This window comes from Moschus berezovskii, chromosome 4, assembly GCF_049115385.1.
Source record: "Moschus berezovskii isolate FMDL1 chromosome 4, NW_MosBer_1.0, whole genome shotgun sequence".
NCBI lineage: Eukaryota > Metazoa > Chordata > Mammalia > Artiodactyla > Moschidae > Moschus > Moschus berezovskii.
Genome location: NC_142463.1, coordinates 30,148,942 through 30,171,366, shown reverse-complemented (window position 1 = coordinate 30,171,366; position 22,425 = coordinate 30,148,942). Strand labels below are relative to the sequence as shown.

General features: G+C 43.6%; 1 protein-coding gene across 1 annotated transcript in view; it reads left to right on the top strand.

Moving 5' to 3' along the window:
* The first annotated feature begins 263 nt into the window (after nt 1-263).
* The window catches only part of LOC129540341 (PHD finger protein 11-like), a 43,838-nt gene continuing 21,676 nt past the window's right edge, over nt 264-22,425 (top strand). Inside the window, 2 exon segments of the mRNA XM_088834995.1 lie at nt 264-455; nt 605-749. Coding sequence (XP_088691121.1) covers nt 264-455; nt 605-749 — 337 coding nt within the window.

The window sequence follows — 22,425 nt, the reverse complement described above, 5'->3', positions numbered from 1 at the left end:
TGGCAAACCAGCAGAATTTCCTGCCCTAGTCCCCAAGGTGCTCTGTCCTCTGGAGTTTTCACGCTGCATGAAGCCTGTTGTTGAGTCACCATGAGGGCTCACAGATTCTTTGCTCATGCTCTCCTGGCCACTCATCCAGTTACATAAACTCCCGGCAGGCTCCCTATCGCCAGGGCTTTCCAAGGACATATTTGAGGCAAGAGTCATCTTGGCACCAAGTGTTTCTGACAGATGTTGCAGATTGCCATGCGAGAGAGGCCCAGATGGGGGTACGTAGGGGGCGGAGCAAGCCCCAGGAGGGTCCACAGGCTCCTCATCTCACATGGAGAACACATCAAATAATTCTGGGCACAGGCTGGGAAGATCGTCTTTCCTCCCTGAGCCCCAGCTCACTGCAGGAGTATTTAGACACAGGAACAGATGTCAGTGCTTGGGGGGCTCTTGAGACCGACAGTGTAAGCCCTTTGTCATACAGATGTGCAGACTAAGGGCCAGAGCGGGGCAGGCTAACAGTGTAACATGGCTGGGGCGTGATGGGGCCCCAGCTCTTAGGCACATTGTGCTATGTGTCATGTTCATTCATTCATATTGTTATGCATCAAAGATCTGCTCTACCTGCTACGTGCAGGGCACCAGACCAAAAAATGCAGGTCCATATGGGGACAAGGCTAGCATTACCCCGTCTTCGTGGAGTCTACAGAATAATCAGCTTTCTACCACCATCACCAATCCTCACACAAGCCTGCAAGGTGTGGGAAAGTCTGGGGAACCAAAAGGACCCAGCCCAACATTGTTCATAAGTGCAAAACTAAAGACAAGAAAGTCACCACGTGTAAGTTAAATATTAACCCTTTACCAACTCTGTGGACATGAGTTTGAGTGTACTCCGGGAGTTGGTGATAGACAGGGAGGCCTGGCGTGCTGTGATTCATGGGGTCGCGGAGAGTCGGACACGACTGAGCGACTGAACTGACTGACTGACTGACTGACAGAACATCACAGAGATGTGGACAGTCATGGAAGGAGGCAGAAAATGCTTCCAGACCTGGAGGCCTTGGCTTTAAACTAATTGAAGATACCGGTATTTCTAAAGGAAAAGACTGTCCATCTGCAGGGTATGGGTCAGGCGTAGAGGCCTAGAAAATTAATTAACAGAAGCTTCTGTTTAGAAAAAGGTCAGGAAGTACTGCCTCAGCTATATTGTGGTTTTTCTCCCTATTTTCATTGAATAAAATAGGGAAAAACCTTCCTCAACTTCAGGGAAAATTGGATTTTCTCTTCAAATCAGTCTTCTGACTGCTAATTGTTTCTAACAATCAAATGAGTTTGGACTCAGCATTGAGCCAACCCAAGACCGTGACTTATGTGGTCCTGTGATGCAGGCTCACTTTGGAAGGGCTGTCTTGTGAGCATTTCATGCTGTCCAGGAGGAAAGTGCCTTCACCAGTGGACTCCTAGTGAAGAAGAACAGAGTTCCTGGTGTCAAACTAACTGATTTTAAGAGCTGGCTCCACCACTGAAAACTCTGTGACTCTGAGCAAGCCAATTACCCATTAGGAGTCTCAGTTTTCTCATCTATGTAATGGGAAGGATTAAAATCCTTCCTATAAGTCTGTTTTACAGGTAGCAATTGATACCATAAATAGAAATATTTAAATGCTTTTCACATAGTGAGTACTGAACAATTGCCATTATCGGTATTACTGCATAGCTGCTGCTGCTGCTAAGTCACTTCAGTTGTGTCCACTCTGTGCGACCCCAGAGACGGCAGCCCACCAGGCTCCCCCGTCCCTGGGATTCTCCAGGCAAGAATGGAGTGGGTTGCCATTTCCTTCTCCAATGCATGAAAGTGAAAAGTGAAAGTGAAGCCACTCAGTCATGTCCAACTCTTATCGATCCCATGGACTGCAATTATTAGTTTTATTAATTATTAGGTATTAAAAACAACCATTTAAAAGTTCACATGGTTCACAGTAGTAAATTTGTGAAAGTTTTTGCTGGATAACACTTTTAAGTCAATTTTTTACTTTCTTTTTTTATTCTAAAGGGGAATACACATTCCTCATGGAAAAATAGAACAGAAAGATTAAAAAGAAAGTTTTATTTTTATCTACAATCCCACAATCTAGTGATAACCACTCTTAATATGTTGGTATATTTCTCTCCAACTTTCTTTTCTTCACATGTGTGTGTTAGAAAGAGAGGAGTTTTACATGAATAAAACCGTACTTTACGTATATGACTACTTTCCACAGAAAACGGTTCTGTAAAGCAAGGAGATCCAACCAGTCCATTCTAAAGGAGATCAATCCTGGGTGTTCATTGGAAGGACTGATGCTAAAGCTGAAAGTGCAATACTTTGGCCACCTCATGCAACGAGTTGACTCACTGGAAAAGACTCTGATGCTGGGAAAGGTTGGGGGCGGGAGGAGAAGGGGACGACAGAGAATGAGATGGCTGGATGGCATCACCGACTCTATGGACATGAGTTTGAGTGAACTCCGGGAGTTGGTGATAGACAGGGAGGCCTGGCGTGCTGTGATTCATGGGGTCGCAGAGAGTCGGACACGACTGAGCGACTGAACTGAACTGAACTGAATATTATTTCTGTGCACTATAATTTACACAACCAGGCTCAGATGGTGACAGATCTGTCCAGAATGTGGGAGACCCAGGTTCTATTCCCAAGTCGGGAAGATCCCCTGGGAATGGCAATGCACTCCTGGAGAACCCCATGGACAGAGGAGCCTTGTGGGCTACAGTCCATGAGGTCACAAAGAGTCAGACACTATTGAGCAACTTACACTTTCACTTTTCTCTCATTCTCTCACTGTTAGGCTTTTGAGGTTCCACCCCCCACCACAATATTTCGATTCTTATAGTTCATGGTGCAATGAAATTGTTTACATAGAAATCTTTTTATACCTCTCATAATTCCTTAGAAGAAGAATCTCTTGGAATTTTTGGATCAAAGGATATAAACTTTTTTAAGTCCATAGCACATTTTGTCAAGTTAATTTCCAACAGGATTATGCTAAATCACCCTTTCAACAGAATGTGAATATTCATTTTAAAATGTTTCATTTCATGGAAAAAAGTAAAAACACCTTTTCTTTATTTTCATTGCTTTGATTAGTAGTAAACTTGATAGCTGTTGTTTGTTCTTTTTCTAAGAAGTGTATGTTTACACCTTTGACCCACTTTTCTAATATATTTCATAATTTTTCTTATCACTAGTCATGATCTCTTTATCTAATAAAGCTATTTTAAAAATATGTGGAAAATAAATTGCACAGTCTATTTTTTTGCCTTTTACTTCTTAATGATATTCTGACATATATTTTTCATTTTATATAGTTTAAAAATTTACTATAAAATTTAATTTTGTTCCTATAAGTACAGTCAACTACAAACCCTTAAACCTCACAATGAGCAAAAAACTCAATATAGTTAGATCTTTTAGACTATAATAATATAAAGCATATTATATAATATATAATAATTATAAAGCATATGTGATATATGGTTTGTTTTATAAACATATATAATATATAGCATACTATATTCTTTTTGATTTGCTGGGGTGATGGGTGCACAGAGATTTATTACACTGTTCTTTTTCTGTGCATATTTTAAATTTTCTCATGCATGCATGTTTAGTCATTCAGTCGTGTCCAACTCTTTGCAACCCCATGGACTATAGCTGCCAGGCTCCTCTGTCTGTGGGATTATTCAAGCAAGAATATTGGAATGGGTTGCCAAATGGCAACCTCCTCCTCCTCCAAGAGATCTTCCCAACCCAGGCACCGAACTTGTGTCTCCTGAGTCTTCTTCATTGGCAGGTGGATTCTTTACCATTGAGCCACCTGGAAATTTTCTCATTGTTGTTCAGTCACCCAGTTGTGTCCAACTCTTTGTGACCCCATGGACTGCAGCATGCCAGGCTTCCCTGTCCTTCACCATCTCCCAGAGCTTGTTCAAACTCATGTCCATTGAGTTGTTGATGACATCCAACCATCTCATCCTCTGTTGTCCCCTTCTCCTCCTGCCTTCAGTCTTTCCCAGCGTCAGGGTCTTTTCTAATGAGTCGGCTTTCTGCATCATGTGACCAAACTATTGGAGTTTCAGCTTCAGCATTAGTCCTTCCAATGAATATTCAGGAATGATTTCCTTTACAATTGACTGGTTTGCTCTCCTTGCAGTCCAAGGGACTCTCAAGAGTCTTCTCTAACACCACAGTTCAAAAGCATCAGTTCTTCAGCACTCAGCCTTCTTTATGGTCCAACTCTCACATCCATACATGACGACTGGAAAAACCATAGCTTTGAATATATAGACCTTTTTGGAAAAGTGATGTCTCTGTTTTTTAATATACTGTCTAGGTTTGTCATAACTTTTGTTCCAAGGAGCAGGCATCTTTTAATTTCATGGCTGCAGTCACCATCTGCAGTGATTTTGGAGCCAAAGAAAATAAGATCTGTCACTGTTTCCATTGTTTCCCTATTTGCCATGAAGTGATGGGACCAGATGCCATGATCTTTGTTTTTTGAATGTTGATCTTTAAGCCAGCTTTTTCACTCTTCTCTTTCACCTTCAATCAAGAGGCTCTTTAGTTCCTCTTTGCTTTCTGCCAGAATGATGATGTCATCTGCATATCTGAGGTTATTGACGTTTCTCCTGACCATCTTGATTCCAGCTTGTGCTTCATCCAGCCCGGCATTTCACTTGATGTACTCTGCATAGAAGTTAAATAAGCAGGGTGACAATATACAGACTTGACGTGCTCCTTTCCCAACTTGGAACCAGTCCCGTTGTTCCATGTCCAGTTCTAACTGTTGCTTCTTGACCTGCATACAGGCTTCTCAGGTTTCTCATAACAAATCTTCTCATAACAAACCCTAAAATGTTATTTTCACAGTCTTGACTTATTTTCTGCTGCCATTCAAGTTTCATGGGCATAAATTTCTAATTTGTCACTTCAGACAAATTTTGAAATCTCTCTAAGTTTTGGTTACCTCTGCTACTAAAAAGCAAAATCAAACAAATAAGTAAAAATACACCAAAATGTTGAAAGGAGGAAATGAAATAATTCATCCCTAGTATATAATATTGGGCTATACCAATGGTAAAGAATCCACCTAGCAATGCTGGAGACATGGGTTCAATCCCTGGGTCAAGATGATCCCCTGGAGAAGGAAATGGCTTCACACTCCAGGCTTCCTATCTGGGAAAATCCCATGGACAGAGAAGCCTGGTGGGCTACAATTCATGGGGGTCACAAAGAGTCAGATACAACTGAGCGTCTGAACAGCAACAAAGTATAGGATATAGTGCCTGGATCCAGGAGATGTTCAGTAAAGGTTTATTATTATTATTATTATTATTATTATTATTATAGACTTTTTACCATCTGAGCCACCAGGGAAGCCCATTATTATGATTATTATGATTTTATTATTATATTACTACTATTGTTATTTCAATGTTTATGTCTCAGACTTCCTTGCTGCAAGAATCAGAAACTAATGTTTATTTCAAAGATATTGGGAATGGCAGAGGACAAGTTCAAGGAAAGTTTAAGAAAGATGCTTAGAGATTTGACCTCAGAAGAAACTTGCTATGACTGCTGCAGGCCTGCCAAGCACAAGTGCAAACTACCCTGGCTACAGTTACCCTCATAGAACTGGTCCTGCCCCAGTCCTGGACACCTACCCCAACATTGGCCCATGAACGTTTCTGAGCAAGCCTTGCTTCCTCTAGCTGTTCCTTTGGGTAAGTCTGACCAGTAAATGCTTGAGGAGTCAGACCCATAGAGCTTAAACCTCTGCAACCAGGAATTCAATAAATGCTGACAACCAGGCAGAAAACTTAACGATGCCCTATACAGTCTCCTTGCTAGCTGCCCAGATTTCACATAGATCTTCCTTCCATTCTGGAGCTTGACAATGGCAACAGTTATTATTACCCAACAATAAAAATCTAACACAACAGGCTCTCCATCCTTGGGAATGTTCTCACCCTCTGCATACAGGAGGTCAACCAAACACTCATCAATTATCATTCTGGGCAATGCATCTGGGGTCTCTAGGTAATGTTTCTACTCCTCCAATTCCATCACAATTCTATCTGAATGTGCTAGAGCCTATAGACAAATCTGTAAAATTCACTACCCCCACTATGCACCAGTCAAACCATAAGAGAATAAAGGGGAAAAAGGGAAATTTGTTATAATATAGCCTGACATTAAAAAAAAAATCCTAGAGATATCTTCAATAACTTTTCATGAAATTATAGTTAGGAAGAGTGAGGGAGAAAGATAAAATTAAATACTGTGTTTGTTCCACTGTCAGCCAGCATCTCAGCTAGTCAGAACACTTGACTTTGTGGGGTGACCCAAACCAAATCTTCATTCCTGAAGGATCTGAGCCATTGGTGGTCTTAGCAGTATGGAGACATAGAAGTTGTTTGTTTTTTTCGCCCAAATTTCTGAGCTTTAAAAAAAAAAATTGTAGAAGATTGGAACTTAATTCCAGATAGACCCCTCCATGCCCAATTTCATTAGCAGCAACCCTATTTTCTCTTGGTCATCAAGACTAACCACCATAAAAGCACAGTAACCTCCTTTTCCACCTGTTCATTGAGGGTAAGAAGGAGCCTGAAAATATCCAGGTGATGATTCAGCTTCCAGCCCCAGGACCCACTGCTAAGCACCCTGATGAAAGAACACCTCCCTCAGCACAGAGACCTCTGAACACACAGAACCCAGAGTCTCCGGGGTAGAAAGTACAATTCCATAATCAGAGTCATTAGGGATGGCTGCTCTGTCCGGTCCTGTCTGGGGAAACAGAAGCTCTAACAACTCAAACATCAGGGAACCCAATTCCAGACTGCTGTGCATATAATTTAGAGTTTCCAGGTGGCTGGAGCTTGTCCCTTGAATCTAGTTAATGTATGTTATTGAGTTCTCAAGGCTGCACATGCCTCCAGAAAATGCACTGGGTGATCCTGCTTGATTTGGGGGAACCTGGGATTAAACAAATGTGTTTGGCCAGCAAATCCTTACCTGTTCACCTCGGGTGGAAATACATTCCAGGTAGAAAGGAATGTTCCAACAAATAGTTGAGGACATGCCGCTATACAGAAATCCAGAGTTGGTTTTGTGCCTCTCAATGGCATGGAATTGTTCTGAGGATTATATTAAACAACAGAGGTAAAGTGTGTCACATAGTAGGTATTCCATACAAATGAAAATGTGTCACCCCATGCTTCTAAACCATGCTAGGGGTGAGGAGGCTGTGTGTTCATGTAGCCATTTTATAGATTAAAAACCTGGGGCTCAGAAAGGATAGATTAATGAGGACACAGTTAGGAAGTAGGAGCAGCAATGGCAGGAACTGACCTTGGCCTCCTGGCTCCAGTTCCAATTAATTAGACTCACCACTTCCTAAGACACACAGCCTCAATCCGGTCTTCCTCACCCCACAAGTTAACATTTCACAAATACTGAGTCACAGCTTCCCCTCCTCTTGGCTGCATGAGAATCTCAGCACGCTCCATCCCAGGCCTGGCAGCTCCCACCCTTTTCTGGGGCCTCTGATGGGGATGCTCAAGGCCCAGGCTGCCAGGAACTGAGGGAGTAGGTAAGGCATCCGTGCCTGGGGAGGGACTGACCCGTGTGAGCTGGCAGAATCTGAGATGCTGCCAAGGACCACATCAAAAAGATAATATTTGAGGAGTGAAATGTTCTCCAAAGAATGTAAAATCCTTCAAGCGCGTAAGAGCGTGGACTTCTCTGGCATGACTCACGCTAGATGGGCCAGAATGTGAGCTATAGAGAGCAGGTGAGACAGGGTCCGAGAGAGCAGGGTGTCCAAGCTGCAAGGGATCTGGGAGATTATCTGTCCCTTCAGCAAAGAAGAAACTGGTTCAAAGCAGACTGACATTTCCAGGGCCACACCACTGAGGGATAGCCCTAGAACCTAAACCCAGACTTTCTCGTTCGTTTGTCCAATATTAACTGTGTGCTTCCAGTGTGCCTGGAGGGCTATTAAGAAGTACCAAGACAGAAGTAAGCCAAACAAGCAGGATTTCTGTCTCCCCAGAACTGACTTTCTAGACATGAGAAAGAACGTAAGATGCTGCCATGGAGAATGAGAGGAGCTGGGATGGCGGCGGGGAGAGGGGCACAGAGTGCTGTGGGGGCACGGGGGGCAGTCTCACCCAGTCTGTGGAGTCAAGAAAGGTCTCCTGGTCCAAGCGATGGTACAGCTGAGAGCTAAACACTGAGGAGGCATGGATCAGGTGAGTGGGGTTGGGGTGGAGGGAAGAACTCCCCAGGCAGGAGGGAGTTCTGCAAACTAGGCACAGAACTAGACCCTTGTTTTAAAGAAATGCATAAGCTATGGATGCCCCACACTGAACAAGTACCCAGGTACAAAGAGCATGACAAAAGACCACCTGTCTATCAAAAGGAGGCGACATTTGGATCTTGACGGATGGGTAGGACTTCAGCAGGTACAGAGAAAGCAGATGGCTAGTCCAAGGCCAAGGGATTATGTGGGAAAAGGCACTGAAAGAGAAATTACGACAGGATGTACCTGGCACAGGAATTGACCTTTATGTAGGAGGTTTGTCAAATACTAAACCTCGGGACTAATGGTCATTGGTGGGGCTCAGAGAAGCACAGAGGGAGTCCTGGTCTCCCATGGCTGTTAGCAATGCCTCCCAGCTGTAGATGTAGAACAGCTGCTGCTTAAGCACAACACAGAGAAGAGGGTGACCCAGCATCACTGCCCACACCCAGTTCCCCATGCCGCTCCACGGTCTGTACTGCCACTGCAGCCCAACAAGCAGCTGGTGTCCATGGATCCATGGTGTCCAGGTTTCTCAGCCCCAAGGACCCCAAGTTGGCAAGGAGTAGTCAGAAGGAAGTCTTTCAGCTAATCAATTTTACTCTGATTATGGGATAAATCTTTTGTCTTTTCACACTTTCATGGGGTTCTCAAGGCAGGAGTGCTGAAGTGGTTTGCCATACCCTTTTGCAGTGGACCACATTTTGCCACAGGATTGGAAAAGGTCAGTTTTCATTCCAATCCCAAAGAAAGGCAATGCCAAAGAATGTTCAAACTACCAAACAATTGCACTCATCTCACACGCTAGCAAAGAAATGATCAAAATTCTCCAAGCTAGGCTTTGACAGTTCATAAACCTAGAACTTCCACATGTTAAAACTGGATTTAAAAAAGGTAGAGGAACTAGAGATCAAATTGCCAACATCCATTGGATCATAGAAAAAGCAAGAGAATTACAGAAAAACATCTACTTCTGTTTAATTGACTACACTGAAGCCTTCAACTCTGTGGATCACAACAAACAGGAAAATTTTTAAAGAGATGGGAATACCATCTTCTCTGGTAGCTCAGCTGATAAAGAATCCACCTGCAATGCAGGAGGCCCCAGTTCAATTCCTGGGTTGGAAAGATTCCCTGGAGAAGGGCTAGGCTACCCACTCCAGCATTATTGGGTTTACCTGGTAGCTCAGATGGCAAAGAATCCACCTGTAATGTGGGAGACCTGGGTTTGATCCCTCGGTTGGGAAGATTCCCCAGAGAAGGGAACAGCTACCCAGTCCAGTATTCTGGCCTGGAGAATTTCATGGACTGTATAGTCCATGGGGCCACAAAAAGTCAGACATGACTGAGAAAACTTTCACTTTCACTTTTTCACTTACCTGCCTCCTGAGAAACCTGTATGCAGGTCAAGAAGCAACAGTTAGAACCGGACATGGAAGAACAGACTTGTTCCAAATTGGGAAAGGAGTACATCAAGGCTGTATATTATCACCCTGCTTATTTAACTTATATGCAGAGTACATCATGAGAAATTCCAGGCTGGATGAAGCACAAGCTGGCATCAAGATTGTCAGAAGAAATATCAATAACCTCAGATATGCAGATGACACCACCCTTATGGCAGAAAGTGAAGAGAAACTAACGAGCCTCTTGATGAAGGTGAGAGTGAAGAAGTTGGCTTAAAACTCAACATTCTTAAAACTAAGATCATGGCATCCGGTCCCATCACTTCATGCAAATAGATGAGGAAACAATGGAAACTGTGACAGATTTTATTTTCTTTGGCTCCAAAATCACTGCAGATGGTGACTGCAGCCATGAAATTAAAAGACGCTTGCTCCTTGGAAGAAAAGCTATGACAAACCTAGACATCATATTAAAAAGCAAAGACGTAACTTTGCCAACAAAGGTTCATCTAGTCAAAGCTATGGTTTTTCCAGTAGTCAGGTATGAATATTAAGAGTTGGACTGTAAAGACGTTTGAGCACCGAAGAACTGATGCTTTTGAACTGTAGTGTTGTAGTAGACTCTTGAGAGTCCCTTGGACTGCAAAGAGATCAAACCAGTCAATCCTAAAGGAAATCAATCCTGAATATTCATTGGAAGGACTAATGCTGAAACTGAAACTGCAGTATTTTGGCCACCTGATGCGAAGAGCCAACTCATTAGAAAAGACCCTAATGCTGGGAAAGATTGAAGGCAGGAAAAGGGGCCACGACAGAGGATGAGGTGGTTGGATGGCATCACCAACTCAATGGACATGAGTTTGAGCAAGCTCTGGGAGACAGTGAAGGACAGAGAAGCCAGGTGTTCTGCAGCCCTTGGGGTCGCAAAGAGTCGAACATGACTGAGTGACAAAACAACAACAATGGGATGAATGGAGCAGACAAAATGAAATAGAAAGGCAAGAACTCCTAATATCCCATCCAAGAACACAGGTAGACACGCTAAAGAAAACAGTGCTAAAACTAGCCTCCCCAGGGAAAATCTTTGTGGTGTAGGGTGGCAACAGAGTAAAGACGGTGTTGCTTCCAGCTCATCACTTCACCGCTTGCTTCCCTGGGAACTGAGATAAAACACCTGAGCTGGGTCACAGCTTCATCTCTGAGGCCTGGGGAATGGGAGCCTGGGACACAGCCCCTACCCAACAGCCAAGGCCTTTGATGGAGGACAGACTGCAGCACCAGTACCCTGTGGCCCGTCCTTGTGTGCCTGCCCCAGAAACAGAGTCTTTAGGGCTGTGCTCGATACACGATATTGTGCCCAGATGCACTACTTGTGGGATGCTAAACATTCAGACTTGTAAAAAACCTTTTCTAGATTGGTTTTCATGTATGATCGCCATGTTTTTTGAATTTGAATGCCATGCTTATTTTACTGAAGGATTTACTTTAATTTTAAATAGAAATTGATGTTTTACTTTAACCAATAATAATTACTAAGACATTTGGAAGACTATGTTCGACTGATCTAGACGCAGCGTGACTACTGTTTACACTAACCCTGCAAGAGAGCCTGCCATGTGTACAGGTGAGGCCTCGACAGGCGTGGGAACAAGACTTTCTGACTCCAAAGCCCACGTTCTTTCCACAAGGCATCACCAGACGAGGACACATTCTGGTGGACTGCTGCCCAGGATCACAGAGGTCTGGTTAGTTGACATTTGAGGCACAGGATGGGGAGCAGTGAGGGATGCACTTAGGGAAACAGAGACTTGTCTCAGGCCTGCACAACCCCATGGGAGATACTGCAGGGACCAGAGAGAGAAAACACAGGGTCTCTTCCCAGAGAGCTCACAGACTCAAAGAAGACAGACAAGAAGACCAGCCTCAAGGTTGAGGCTGAAGGCTCCCTTCAGGAAGGACAAGCAGCCCTATTTCCTCAGCCAGGCAGGGCCTACCACAGTGCCAATGACTATGACCCACAGGCATTCCCTGCTCCATGCTGCTCATATCATCTGGAACCCTGGTCAAACCACACCGTAATCCTCTCTTTTCCTGTCCTGTGGGTCATTGCTCTTTCCCCCGTCCCCTCTTACCCTATATCAGTCAATACCCAGGAAGCATGCGTGTGGTCCCACAACCCTGACCACAGCCTCCACGTCAAATGTCAGCTGAGGACTTGTACACACCCCACCCGCCCACCCCACCCCGAGTTCTGCAATAACCACTTCAGCATGCTAAGCCTCTTGGTTTACATTTCTGCATCTGGTTCTGAGCGAACAGACCCTCTCTGTCTGGGATGTAGAGGACAAGGCAGAGCAGCTGGTCCCAGTGGCCAGTCAACAGTCCCTAACCTGTGGAAAGTGACGATTTGAATTTTTTTTTTTTTTTTGGCCATACCAAGTGGCATGTGGAATCTTAGTTCCCCAACCAGGGATGGAACCCATGCTCCCTACAGCGGAAGAGTGGAGTCTGAACCACTGGACCACCAGGGAAACTCCTTAAAGGCATGGCCCACATCTTGTCTCTGCATGCTCAGTGACAAGTTCTAGGTCTGACATTTAGTAGATGTCTAGAAAACATTTGTGGAATAGAATTAAAAATTCATCCTGGGACTTCCCTGGTGGTCCAGTGGTTAAGAATCCACCTGCAAATGCACAGGACATGGGTTTGATCCCTAGTCTGGGAAGATTCCACGTGGGGCAGAGCAACTAAGCCTGTGTGCCACAACCTCTGAGTCCACGAATCACAACTACCGAAGCCCATGCTCTCAGAGTCTGTGCTCTGTAATGAGAGAGCGCACTGCAATGAGAAGCCCGTGTACCACAGTTAGAGAGCAGCCCTCACTCACTGCAACTAGAGAAAGCCCACGCAACAATGAAGACCCAGTGCAGACAAAAATGAATTAAAATTTGTTTTTAATTTTTTTAATAAAAATAATTTTTAAAGAGAAAATTCACCCTGACTCTCTTAAATCTCTAATTTTTAGACAGTAGGGACCGCTTAACAAAATTCTTCCACATATCAGCTCTTTTTGGCAAAAGGAAATGGGTGAGGTGGGAATTAAGCATTTATTGAGCATTTACTAAGTAACAGGACTACATGGTTTCCAAATGTGGCTTCATTTAATCCTCCAACAACTCTCTGAAGTAGTTGTTCTTTTTCTTTTTATAGAAGCAGAAATAAATCTTACAACAGCCCCCGGTTACTATCCTGGCTCTACCATTTATTAGTTGTGTGCTTCTGGGGATATTTTCAGTCTCTCTGGCCCTGTAATCTTTCTAGTTCATCACTTTGCCTCCTAGGGCTTTGAAGACAATAACTTCATTCCCTCCAAGATTTTTCTTGTCTCCAAGCAGCACATCACCAGCTATTTTCAATGTCTTTCATGGTACAGTGGTCAAGGGCACTGTCTCTAGAATTAGAATAACCAGGGTTTGTCCCTAACCATGTCATCTTGTGCACAAGAGACTTAACCTCTCTCAGTGTTGGTTTTCCTATCTGTGTGACATGAGATACTCACAATACCATCCCATAGAGTTGTTGTGAAGATTAAATAAGATCACAAGTGTAAGCACCTCAGACCATGGCACACAGTAGGTCCTCATGAGATGCTGCTGCTTCTGGCTTTGAGTTCCTCCTCCCTCCACCGTTTCAACTGAATTCAAGCCAGATTGCTGGTGTCTGATTCCCATTACATGACATCAGAACTGGACATTCTCTGGGCCTCTTTGTTTTCCAGAGAACATCACAATCTGCCATGTCAGCCCAGATCCTGCCTCTTGAAGAGAAGTAAGGATCCGGAGCATGTGAATAGGACTAGGGTCATACCACTTCCAGGAACCCATACAAGATCTGCTGATAAATCATGACTCAAGAACTGGTGATAAATAAACTGGTGTTTACTCTAAACACAAGAGCAAAGACAGTGATTTGATCTAAATAGTTGGATTTTTGTTACATTGACTGTTTAAGAGCAACCATTGGGGAAGCCTTCTCCATCCCAGGAGAATTAGTGAATATAATACCAGGAAGCAGATCACCATCCTGGGGTACTTTCTTAAGTCTCAGAGGACATTTTTTCCCACGCAAATGTTCTAAAATCACAATGCATCTGATAATCAATGGACAATAATAATCATTTAAAATAGTGCCAAGTTCCTCCTTCCAAGAATTTATGATTAAATTGATGATGGTGCTCTCTTGGGCAGCAAACACACTAAAACTGGAATGATACAGACAAGTTGACACAAGATTGCACAAGGATGGTGTACAAAGCTGCGAAATATTCCATACTGTTTAGAGAACAAACTTATGGTTGCCAAGAGGGTGGGGGTGAGGGAGGAATAGACTGGGAGTTCGGGATTAGCAGGTGCAAACTATTTTGTGTAGAAAGGATAAACCACAGAGTCCTACTCTATAGCACAGGGAATTATATTCAATATCCAACGATAGGCCATAATGGAAAAGAAGATGAAAAAGAATGTATAACTGAATCGCTTTGCTGTACACCAGAAACTAACACAGCATTCTAAATCAACTGCACTTCAATAAAATAAATTTTTTAAATAATAAAATAATTCTTTGGCCACCTCATGTGAAGAGTTGACTCACTGGAAAAGACTCTGATCCTGGGAGGGATTGGGGGTGGGAGGAGAAGGGGACGACAGAGAATGAGATGGCTGGATGGCATCACCGACTCGATGGACATGAGTTTGAGTGAACTCCGGGAGTTGGTGATGGATAGGGAGGCCTGGCGTGCTGTGATTCATGAGGTTGCAAAGAGTCAGACACGACTGAGCGACTAAACTGAACTGAACTGAACTGAAACTGACGATTAACATTAGAATAGAAGAGGCAACCATTAATTGAGTACCTGCTATCTACTAGATCCAATGCTGTGTTCCAGATCCTTTCATTTTCGTTGCTTTCTTTTATACTCTTTCAGAATGTATTTTCCCTTTATAAAAATTAATAAATGTTGAAGAAAACTTTAAAAATACAGGCAACTTAAGTATCCTGGATTAAAGAGACATCTAAAGAGCACCTTCAGAATCTAAGGGGCTGTAACACGTGAAAATATCAACTTGCATAATTATAGGAGCAAAAGCACACTCCACCCACATTACCACCCACTATTCTGAAGATCCCAGGATAACTTACATTCTTTTGGTAGTCCCCTCTCTCTACAACCCCTGCTCCAAGCCTCTCTACCATTCAGTTCTGCCATTCAAGCTTCCCCAAGCTGCCACTGCATCTTCCCTGGCCTTCCCACACCTAAACTTTGATCTTCCCTTAATTTCCCAAAGTACAAATGACGCTATACCTGAGTGTTTGACCAACTCCACTCAAGTCCTGGAGGGACTATAAGGGCATTGCAACACTGAAAAGTAAAATGGAAAAATGAATCCCAGAAGGTGCTGAATCCAAAGACCAATGTCCTTAGTCTATATAAGGGACCACCATCCTCAACCAAAGCAGGGTGCCAGTTTGCTCCATCTGGGCTAACCTCATGATAGAGAATTCCCTCTTACCTCCTCTCCCCTGGGTTCCACGGCCCCAGTTCTATCCCTCTGAATACTGCTGAAGGAGCCCAAAATGTGTTACTATATTAGTTGAGATAACACCAGCTACCTTTAACAGCGAAACTCTGACATCCCAGGGGTTGAAAAGAAGAATTCTGTCTACCCTTACAAAGTCCAGCCAATGAGAGGCAGGGCTCACAGAGCTGTGCTCCATAGAATCATACATGGACCCAGACTCAGAGGATCTGCTGTCATCTACACAGCTCGCTCTGGACATCAACACCCAGTCTGAAGACAGGGCAAGAGAAGGAATCATGTGTAAACGATTTATGTGGCCAGTGTTGCTAGTGGCATGTGAAATTTCCACCCATATTCCATTAACTAGAACACATGGCCATGCCTTATTGCAAAAAAGGCTGGGAAACATAAAACAACTTGTACCCAACAGGAGAAGGAAGCAGATTTCTCAAACAATAGTCACTTTCTGCCACAGGCACTATTATCATGTTCCCATAAACAGGAAGCCAACAGCACCTTCCAGATGATGATGCAGAGCAATTTACCACCTATTCCTTTTGCTTTGGGGCTTCCTTGGTGGCTCAGACAGTAAAGAATCCATCTGCAATATGAGAGACCTAGGTTCGATCCCTGGGTTGGGAAGATCCTCTAGAGGGGGGCATGGCAACCCATTCCAGTACTCTTGCCTGGAAAATTCCCATAGACAGAGGAGCCTGGTGGGTTACAGTCCATGGGATCGCAGAGTCAGATACAACTGAGCAACTAAGCAGACACTTTACTTCAAGCTCTCCTTACAGACTGGCTTCTGGCCATGCTGCTCCAGAACCAAAAGCTTATTTCAGTGTTTTTCCTAAACAATAAAGAAATCTCCCTCCCAAAAAAAAAAATAAATTCTGCTGCCAACTCTAGAACTCAGATATACTTGTTATTGTTTTCATGTGTGTTTGTCCCCCTACATAGAAAAAATGTTTAAAGAAATTACTTATAATCTTATAACTCTAATAATTTTAATACATTGCTTTCCTTAATATTTCTAGATGCTCAAATCTTGTATAAACTTCAAAGTCTTGTTTCAGTGATATATCTTTCTTGAGCCTGAGGCTCAGAGAGATTAAGTAACTTGCCAGAGGTCACACAGCTAGGAAATAGTAGAACCAGATTTTGAACCATGCTTTCACCCCAGAGTTGAGACTCTTGCCAATGCAGCATGCTGCCTCTGGATATTCCTTGTAACTGTCCCTAGCCTTTTACTCACTCTTGTCTGCTGAATGGTAATTATCTGTGTCTAAAATGACCCCCAAATTTGTGAAGCATTCCATATATTAGGGTTAGGATTAGGGTTAGGGTTAGTGACTTCTGTAAAAAACCTTATCTTCCCAAATGGCACTTCCCAAAAGTACATAGCTGTATTTGACTCCTCTTTGCAACCACAGGCTTCCTTGATAATTCAGTTGGTAAAGAATACTCCTGCAATGCAGGAGACCCCAGTTCAATTCCTGGGTCGGGAAGATTCCCTGGAGAAGGGATAGGCTACCCACTCTGGTATTCTTGGACTTCCCTTGGGACTCAGCTGGTAAAGAATCCTCCTGCAATGTGGGAAACCTGGGCTTGATCCCTGGGTTGGGACAATCCCCTGGAGAAGGGAAAGGCTACCCACTCCAGTATTCTGGCCTGGAGAATTCCATGGACTGTATAGTCCACAGAGTTGCAAAGAGTTAGACACGACTGAGTGACTTTCACAAGGCTTGGCTCATAATAGCTGTTTAATTCTCTACCGCCCAAAGAAGCAAACATCAAATTGGAAGCTACCTAAAAGGTTCTGCTTCAATCTACTGCCCAATTCACAGCCCTCCTTCCCATTTCACCCATAACCACAGCACAGACTTTGTTCATTTCCATCAGCACAGATCCAGTCCAAGTTCATTTTCCCCTCCACCACCGTGTGACTTTGGACAAGTTACTGAAGTTCTCACTTTGTGAAATTCAAATGAGTTAACACACAACACATTGATACACGGTAATGATTGTACAATTATTGTATTGGCCAAAAAGTTCATTCAGGTTTTCCATACATCTAATGGCAATAATATTACTTATTAATATTATTACTTGTTTTTAATATTAATTTATTACTATTCTTATTATTACCACCATTATCCACCCTCTGATTTTTCCAAATTGCTTACCACAGAAAGAAGTGAATAAAAATTTTAAGGGTTGGCAACAAAAAGGAGGTGAGATTTTGAGTGGCTTCTCATGACCCTTGGAGAGCAGACTGGTGCAAGTACACTTTGGGGGAATTCTTGACCCTTCTAAAATCCCATTAAACCTAAACACACATCTGTTAGCACACACCAAGCATGCAGTGTCTGCTTTCACCCAGCACTGAGTAGTACAAGAAGGAATATTATATCCAGTAACTCATATGGAACTATTTATCTCCAATCACTTTGTGCTTTTCCTTCAACTTTTCCATAGTCTTTAGTTTCAAAGGCCATTTTAGAATGACTAAATTTCCTTGCGAAGTAAGTCTCCCCCTGCCCCCACCAGAAAAAGAGAGAGAGAGATTTAGGAAAATCTCCTTGGGGTGTAGGGTCTATGAGTTTCCAAACTTGCTTTCTCCTGCTTTCCTTTTTCCTTTTAAATAAAAATTGCCCAGGAAACCAAGATTTGTTCAGAGTGATGGGGAAAAATAAGACCGAATTGAAAGGAGTCTGAGGCTTCGGGTTTAGCAGGGAACTCACAAATCTCTTTTAGGAGAATCTTTTAAGACCAGAGGATATGGGGACAGGAAAAGACTTCAAACATCATATAGCTCCAACTCCTATTTTGGAAGTAGGAAAATTGAGATCTAGAAGAGAAAAATTATCCAAAGTGATACAGCAAGTCAGCCAAACAACTGAGATTTGAACTCAGGTCTCCCATAATTCAGCCAAATTAAACCAAGTTCTCTAGAAAGCAGAGCCTGATGCAAGGATTACATACAGGGTTGATGCTTTACTTGGGAGACACAAGTCCAGGCAGTGAAAGTGAAGAAAAAGGAAAATGAGACCAGAAATGGTGGTCAGTCATGCAACATGATGCCGTGAGAAGCACTCTTGCGCCTGCACCAGTCAGAAGACTAGTTTACTCAGCACTCAGGACTTCTCAGGAGCTGTAAGGAGAAACTCCCTCCCTAGGTTGGGTATCTAGAAACTGCATCATCCCTGACCAGTCAGACAGGAAATTGGTGGATTACGAATAGTTCGGTTTCCTCAACCTCAGCTGGGATAGTTTAGGCATACGTGCTACAGTGACTCCCAGACTGAGTGACTGACGTGTCTGAATTTGCCTGGGATTTCCCTGGATTCTGGTGGCTTAGACAGTAAAGAATCTGCCTGCAATGCAAGAGACCTGGGTTCGATCCCAGGGTCGAGAATAGCCCCTGCAGAAGGGAATAGCAACCCACTACAGTATTCTTACCTGAAGAATTCCATGGACAGAGGAACTTGGTGGGCTACAGTCCATGGGGTCACAAAGAGTCAACGAGCTGGACATAACACAGCTGAGTGACTAACACTTTTTTCATACTTTCCCTGGATTTTGCACTGAGATTTCCTCATCTCAGCAAACCCCTTAACCCCAGGTAAAGTGGGTCAATTGTTCCCCTTCTCCCAGAGGATCCCTGTGTAACTTGGCTCCAGCCGTCCATAGTAACTCCCTACTATGGAAAGCTTTCCTTTCCTTTCCTATTCATTGCCCTGTGTGTGTTTCTTAGGATCATAACCCAGTTAAACTGTTTGCATTTCAGTCTTCCTCTCAGGGGTGTCTGCTTCTAGGGGAACCCACGTGTCTGGCACATAGCATGTGCTCAATAAATGTAATGAGAAATCATATTAAAACAGCATACACTGTCTTCTCTTTCTCCCTTCCAGCTGCTTTGGGAACTCGAGCAATGCAGTCTTCTCACCCCTGGTCTGCTCCTCGGGCACCCCACAAGTCGATAGTCTGAAGGAGAGCTTGGCTCTGGTTTTGCCTGCTCCAGGCAGCAGAATGGTAATGGAGATTGTTAGGCAAGATCTAACCTGCCTGGGCACATATTTATATGGGCACATATTTATATACCACTGTAGTTGCACAACTGCTTTAACTAGGGGCTTTTTATATAGTTGAGAATGACTAAACTAGGCTAGAACACTATATACAATTTATCATACAGTTAATTTAAGTCCCTTGTGTATATAGTAATGCAGAATTCCCTACAGTGTGATCAGCAGTCCACTACCTACTTCCTAAACATGGGGATGGCCAGCTTGTTCAAAATGATGGTCCAAGGTCCTTTGCAGATGCCCCCTACTGAACGCTGCCAGGTGCAGCCCCATCATCTCCAAGAGATACTGAGGCCCGTTAAACTTGGAGCTTCACCAGCCTGAACAACTAACTGATCGAGGCTTTTTTCCTCCTCCTTGTGGGACCAGTGAACAACTCCTCCAGGCTCAGTTTGGCCTCCACGGACTCCTCCCCTTGTACCGCATGATTTCTGAAGTTCCCCCTAGAGAAAGCCCCTTACTGCTCTTGACCAATGATCCAGGCTGACACTGCCACTTCCCAGAGGCTCTGTGTTTTCAATCTCTGCTTCAGAGCTTGTTCAAAGTTGACTGTAAGCACAAGCCTTTATCCATCATGGTGTTCAGAGTAAATGCCTACATCTTATGATGAATTAACCCAGCTGGTACTTGGCTAGTCCTTCCTGACCTGGGCCTCTGTGTCTTCCTGGCCTCAGGTGCAGAAAAGGATCAGCATACTTTGAGCCTCGGTTGCCATCATCAAAGTATGTTTTATTCTACTCCCTTTGCTGGCAAAAGAATTTCATCTCTGGGACCCAAGATGGAAATGGATTTTCCCAGTTGGGTAGAGCCCAAAGACCCTGATATCCCCACATGATGCCAGGGAGTATCCCACCACTGCCCACCCCCTCTCGCCCAGCTGAAACAGCGCCAGTGTTCTTAGCTCCCACGGTGGGGTCTCCTCATTGTTTCCTTGTACGTACATAGGTTCCCTCTACTACATTATGAATTTCTTAAGGCCTGATCTTAAGGGACCTTACAACAAATCTAAATGATCCCCAGCAAAATATCTAAATCTTGGTTCAGATAAGGTGTTCCAACAATGTTTTCTGGAAAAAAAATGTGTATGTATTTCCTATAATATAGAGATAATACATAATAATGAATGGCCAATTTCTATGCCATTATCTTGTTTTTATTTTCTCTACAATACTTATCATTATCTAAATTACCAAGTTTTGGGACTTTCCTGGCAGTCCAGTGGTTAAGAAGCTGCCTTTCAATGCAGGGGACATGGGTTTGATCCCTGGTTAGGGAACTAAGACCCCATATGCCTCTAGGAAGCCCATGGGCTGCAACTACTGAGCCTCTGCACCACAACAAAAGATTCTGCATACTACAACTAAGATCAAATGCAGCCAATAATAAATAAATAAAGATTAAAATATTTTAAATTATGTTACCAAGTTTATTTATTTGTTTATTGGTATAGCCATTTGTTGCTCCTCAAACCTGACAGTCTGTAAAGAAACGGTATTGCTTATAATGCAGGAGACTTGGGTTCAATCCCCAGACTCAATCCCTGGGTCAGGAAGATCCCTGGGAGAAGGAAATAGCAACCCACTCCAGTATTCTTGCCTGGGAAATCCCATGGACAGAGGAGCCTGTTGGGCTACAGTCTATGGGGTCTCAAGAGTTGGACGACTAAACCACCCACCACCAAACCTGACACACACTAGAATGTAAATCCCCAGCAAGTGTTATGAGCCAAATTGTGTAGCTCCCAAAATTCATATGTTGAAGTTCTACCCTCAGTAATTCTGAATGTGATTGTATTTGGAGACAGGATCCTGAAAGAGGTAATTAAGTTAAAATGAGGTCATTACAGTGGGCCCTAATGCAACATGATGGTGTCTTTATAAGAGGAGTAATTAGGGTAGAGATAAATACAGAGGGAAGACTATAGGAGGACACAGAAAGAAAATGGCCATCTACTAGCCAAGGAGAGAGGCTGGAGAAGAAGCCAATCCTGGGACTTCCCTGATGGCTCAGTGATAAAGAATCCATCTGCCAGTTCAGGAGACACGGGTTCAATCCCTGATCCAAGACGATCCCACACGCGAAGGAGCAACTAAGCCCCTGCATCGCAAACACTGAGCCTGTGCTCTGGAGTCCGGGAACCACGACTACCGATCCCATGTGCCACAACTGCTGAAGTCCGCACACCCTAGAGCCTGTGCTCAGCAGCAAGAGACGCCACAATGAGAAGCCTGCACACGGCAACCAGAGAGCAGCCCCACCACAGCTAGAAAAAGCCCACACAGCAACAAAGACGCAGCACAGCCAAAAAAAGAAACCAGTCCTGCCGACACTGCCATCTCAGACTTTTAGCCTTCTGATGTCAAGAAAATAATTTTTGTTTTTCAAGCCGCCAGTCTATTGTACCTTATTGTGGCAGCCCTCACAAACTAGTACAGCAAGAAAGAAAGAAGCCTGCCTTCGTTACCCCTGAATCCTGAGCACCTGAAACAGTTTCTGCCACATAGTAGGCGCTTAAGAAATAATCAGTGGAGACTTCCCTGTAGTCTAGTGGCTAGGACTTTGCCTTCCAATGCAGGAGGGTTAGGGTTCGATTCCTGGTCAGGGAACTAAGATCCCACATGCCTCAAGGCCAAAAAACCAAAACATAAAACAGAAGCAGTATTGTAATAGATTCAGTAAAGACTTTAAAAATGGCCCACATCAAAAAAAAAGAAAATATTTTTTTAAAAAACAATAATCGTTGAATGAACACTCTGAAAAATACAAACTATTCACTGTTCCCCCTCAAATGTACATACTCTTTCATGCATCTGTGTCTTTGCTGCACCTCCACCTAAAACCCCCTTCTCCATCCAGTCAAAGAAGTCCTATTCTTCCTTCCAAATTCAGTTCAGACTCGTATTCTCCTTGACCCCACCAGACAGAATTGACTACTCTCTTCTCTTTGTTTTTCTGAACTTTGTAGACATACATCTATATCACTGTAGTTGCCAGGCTATGA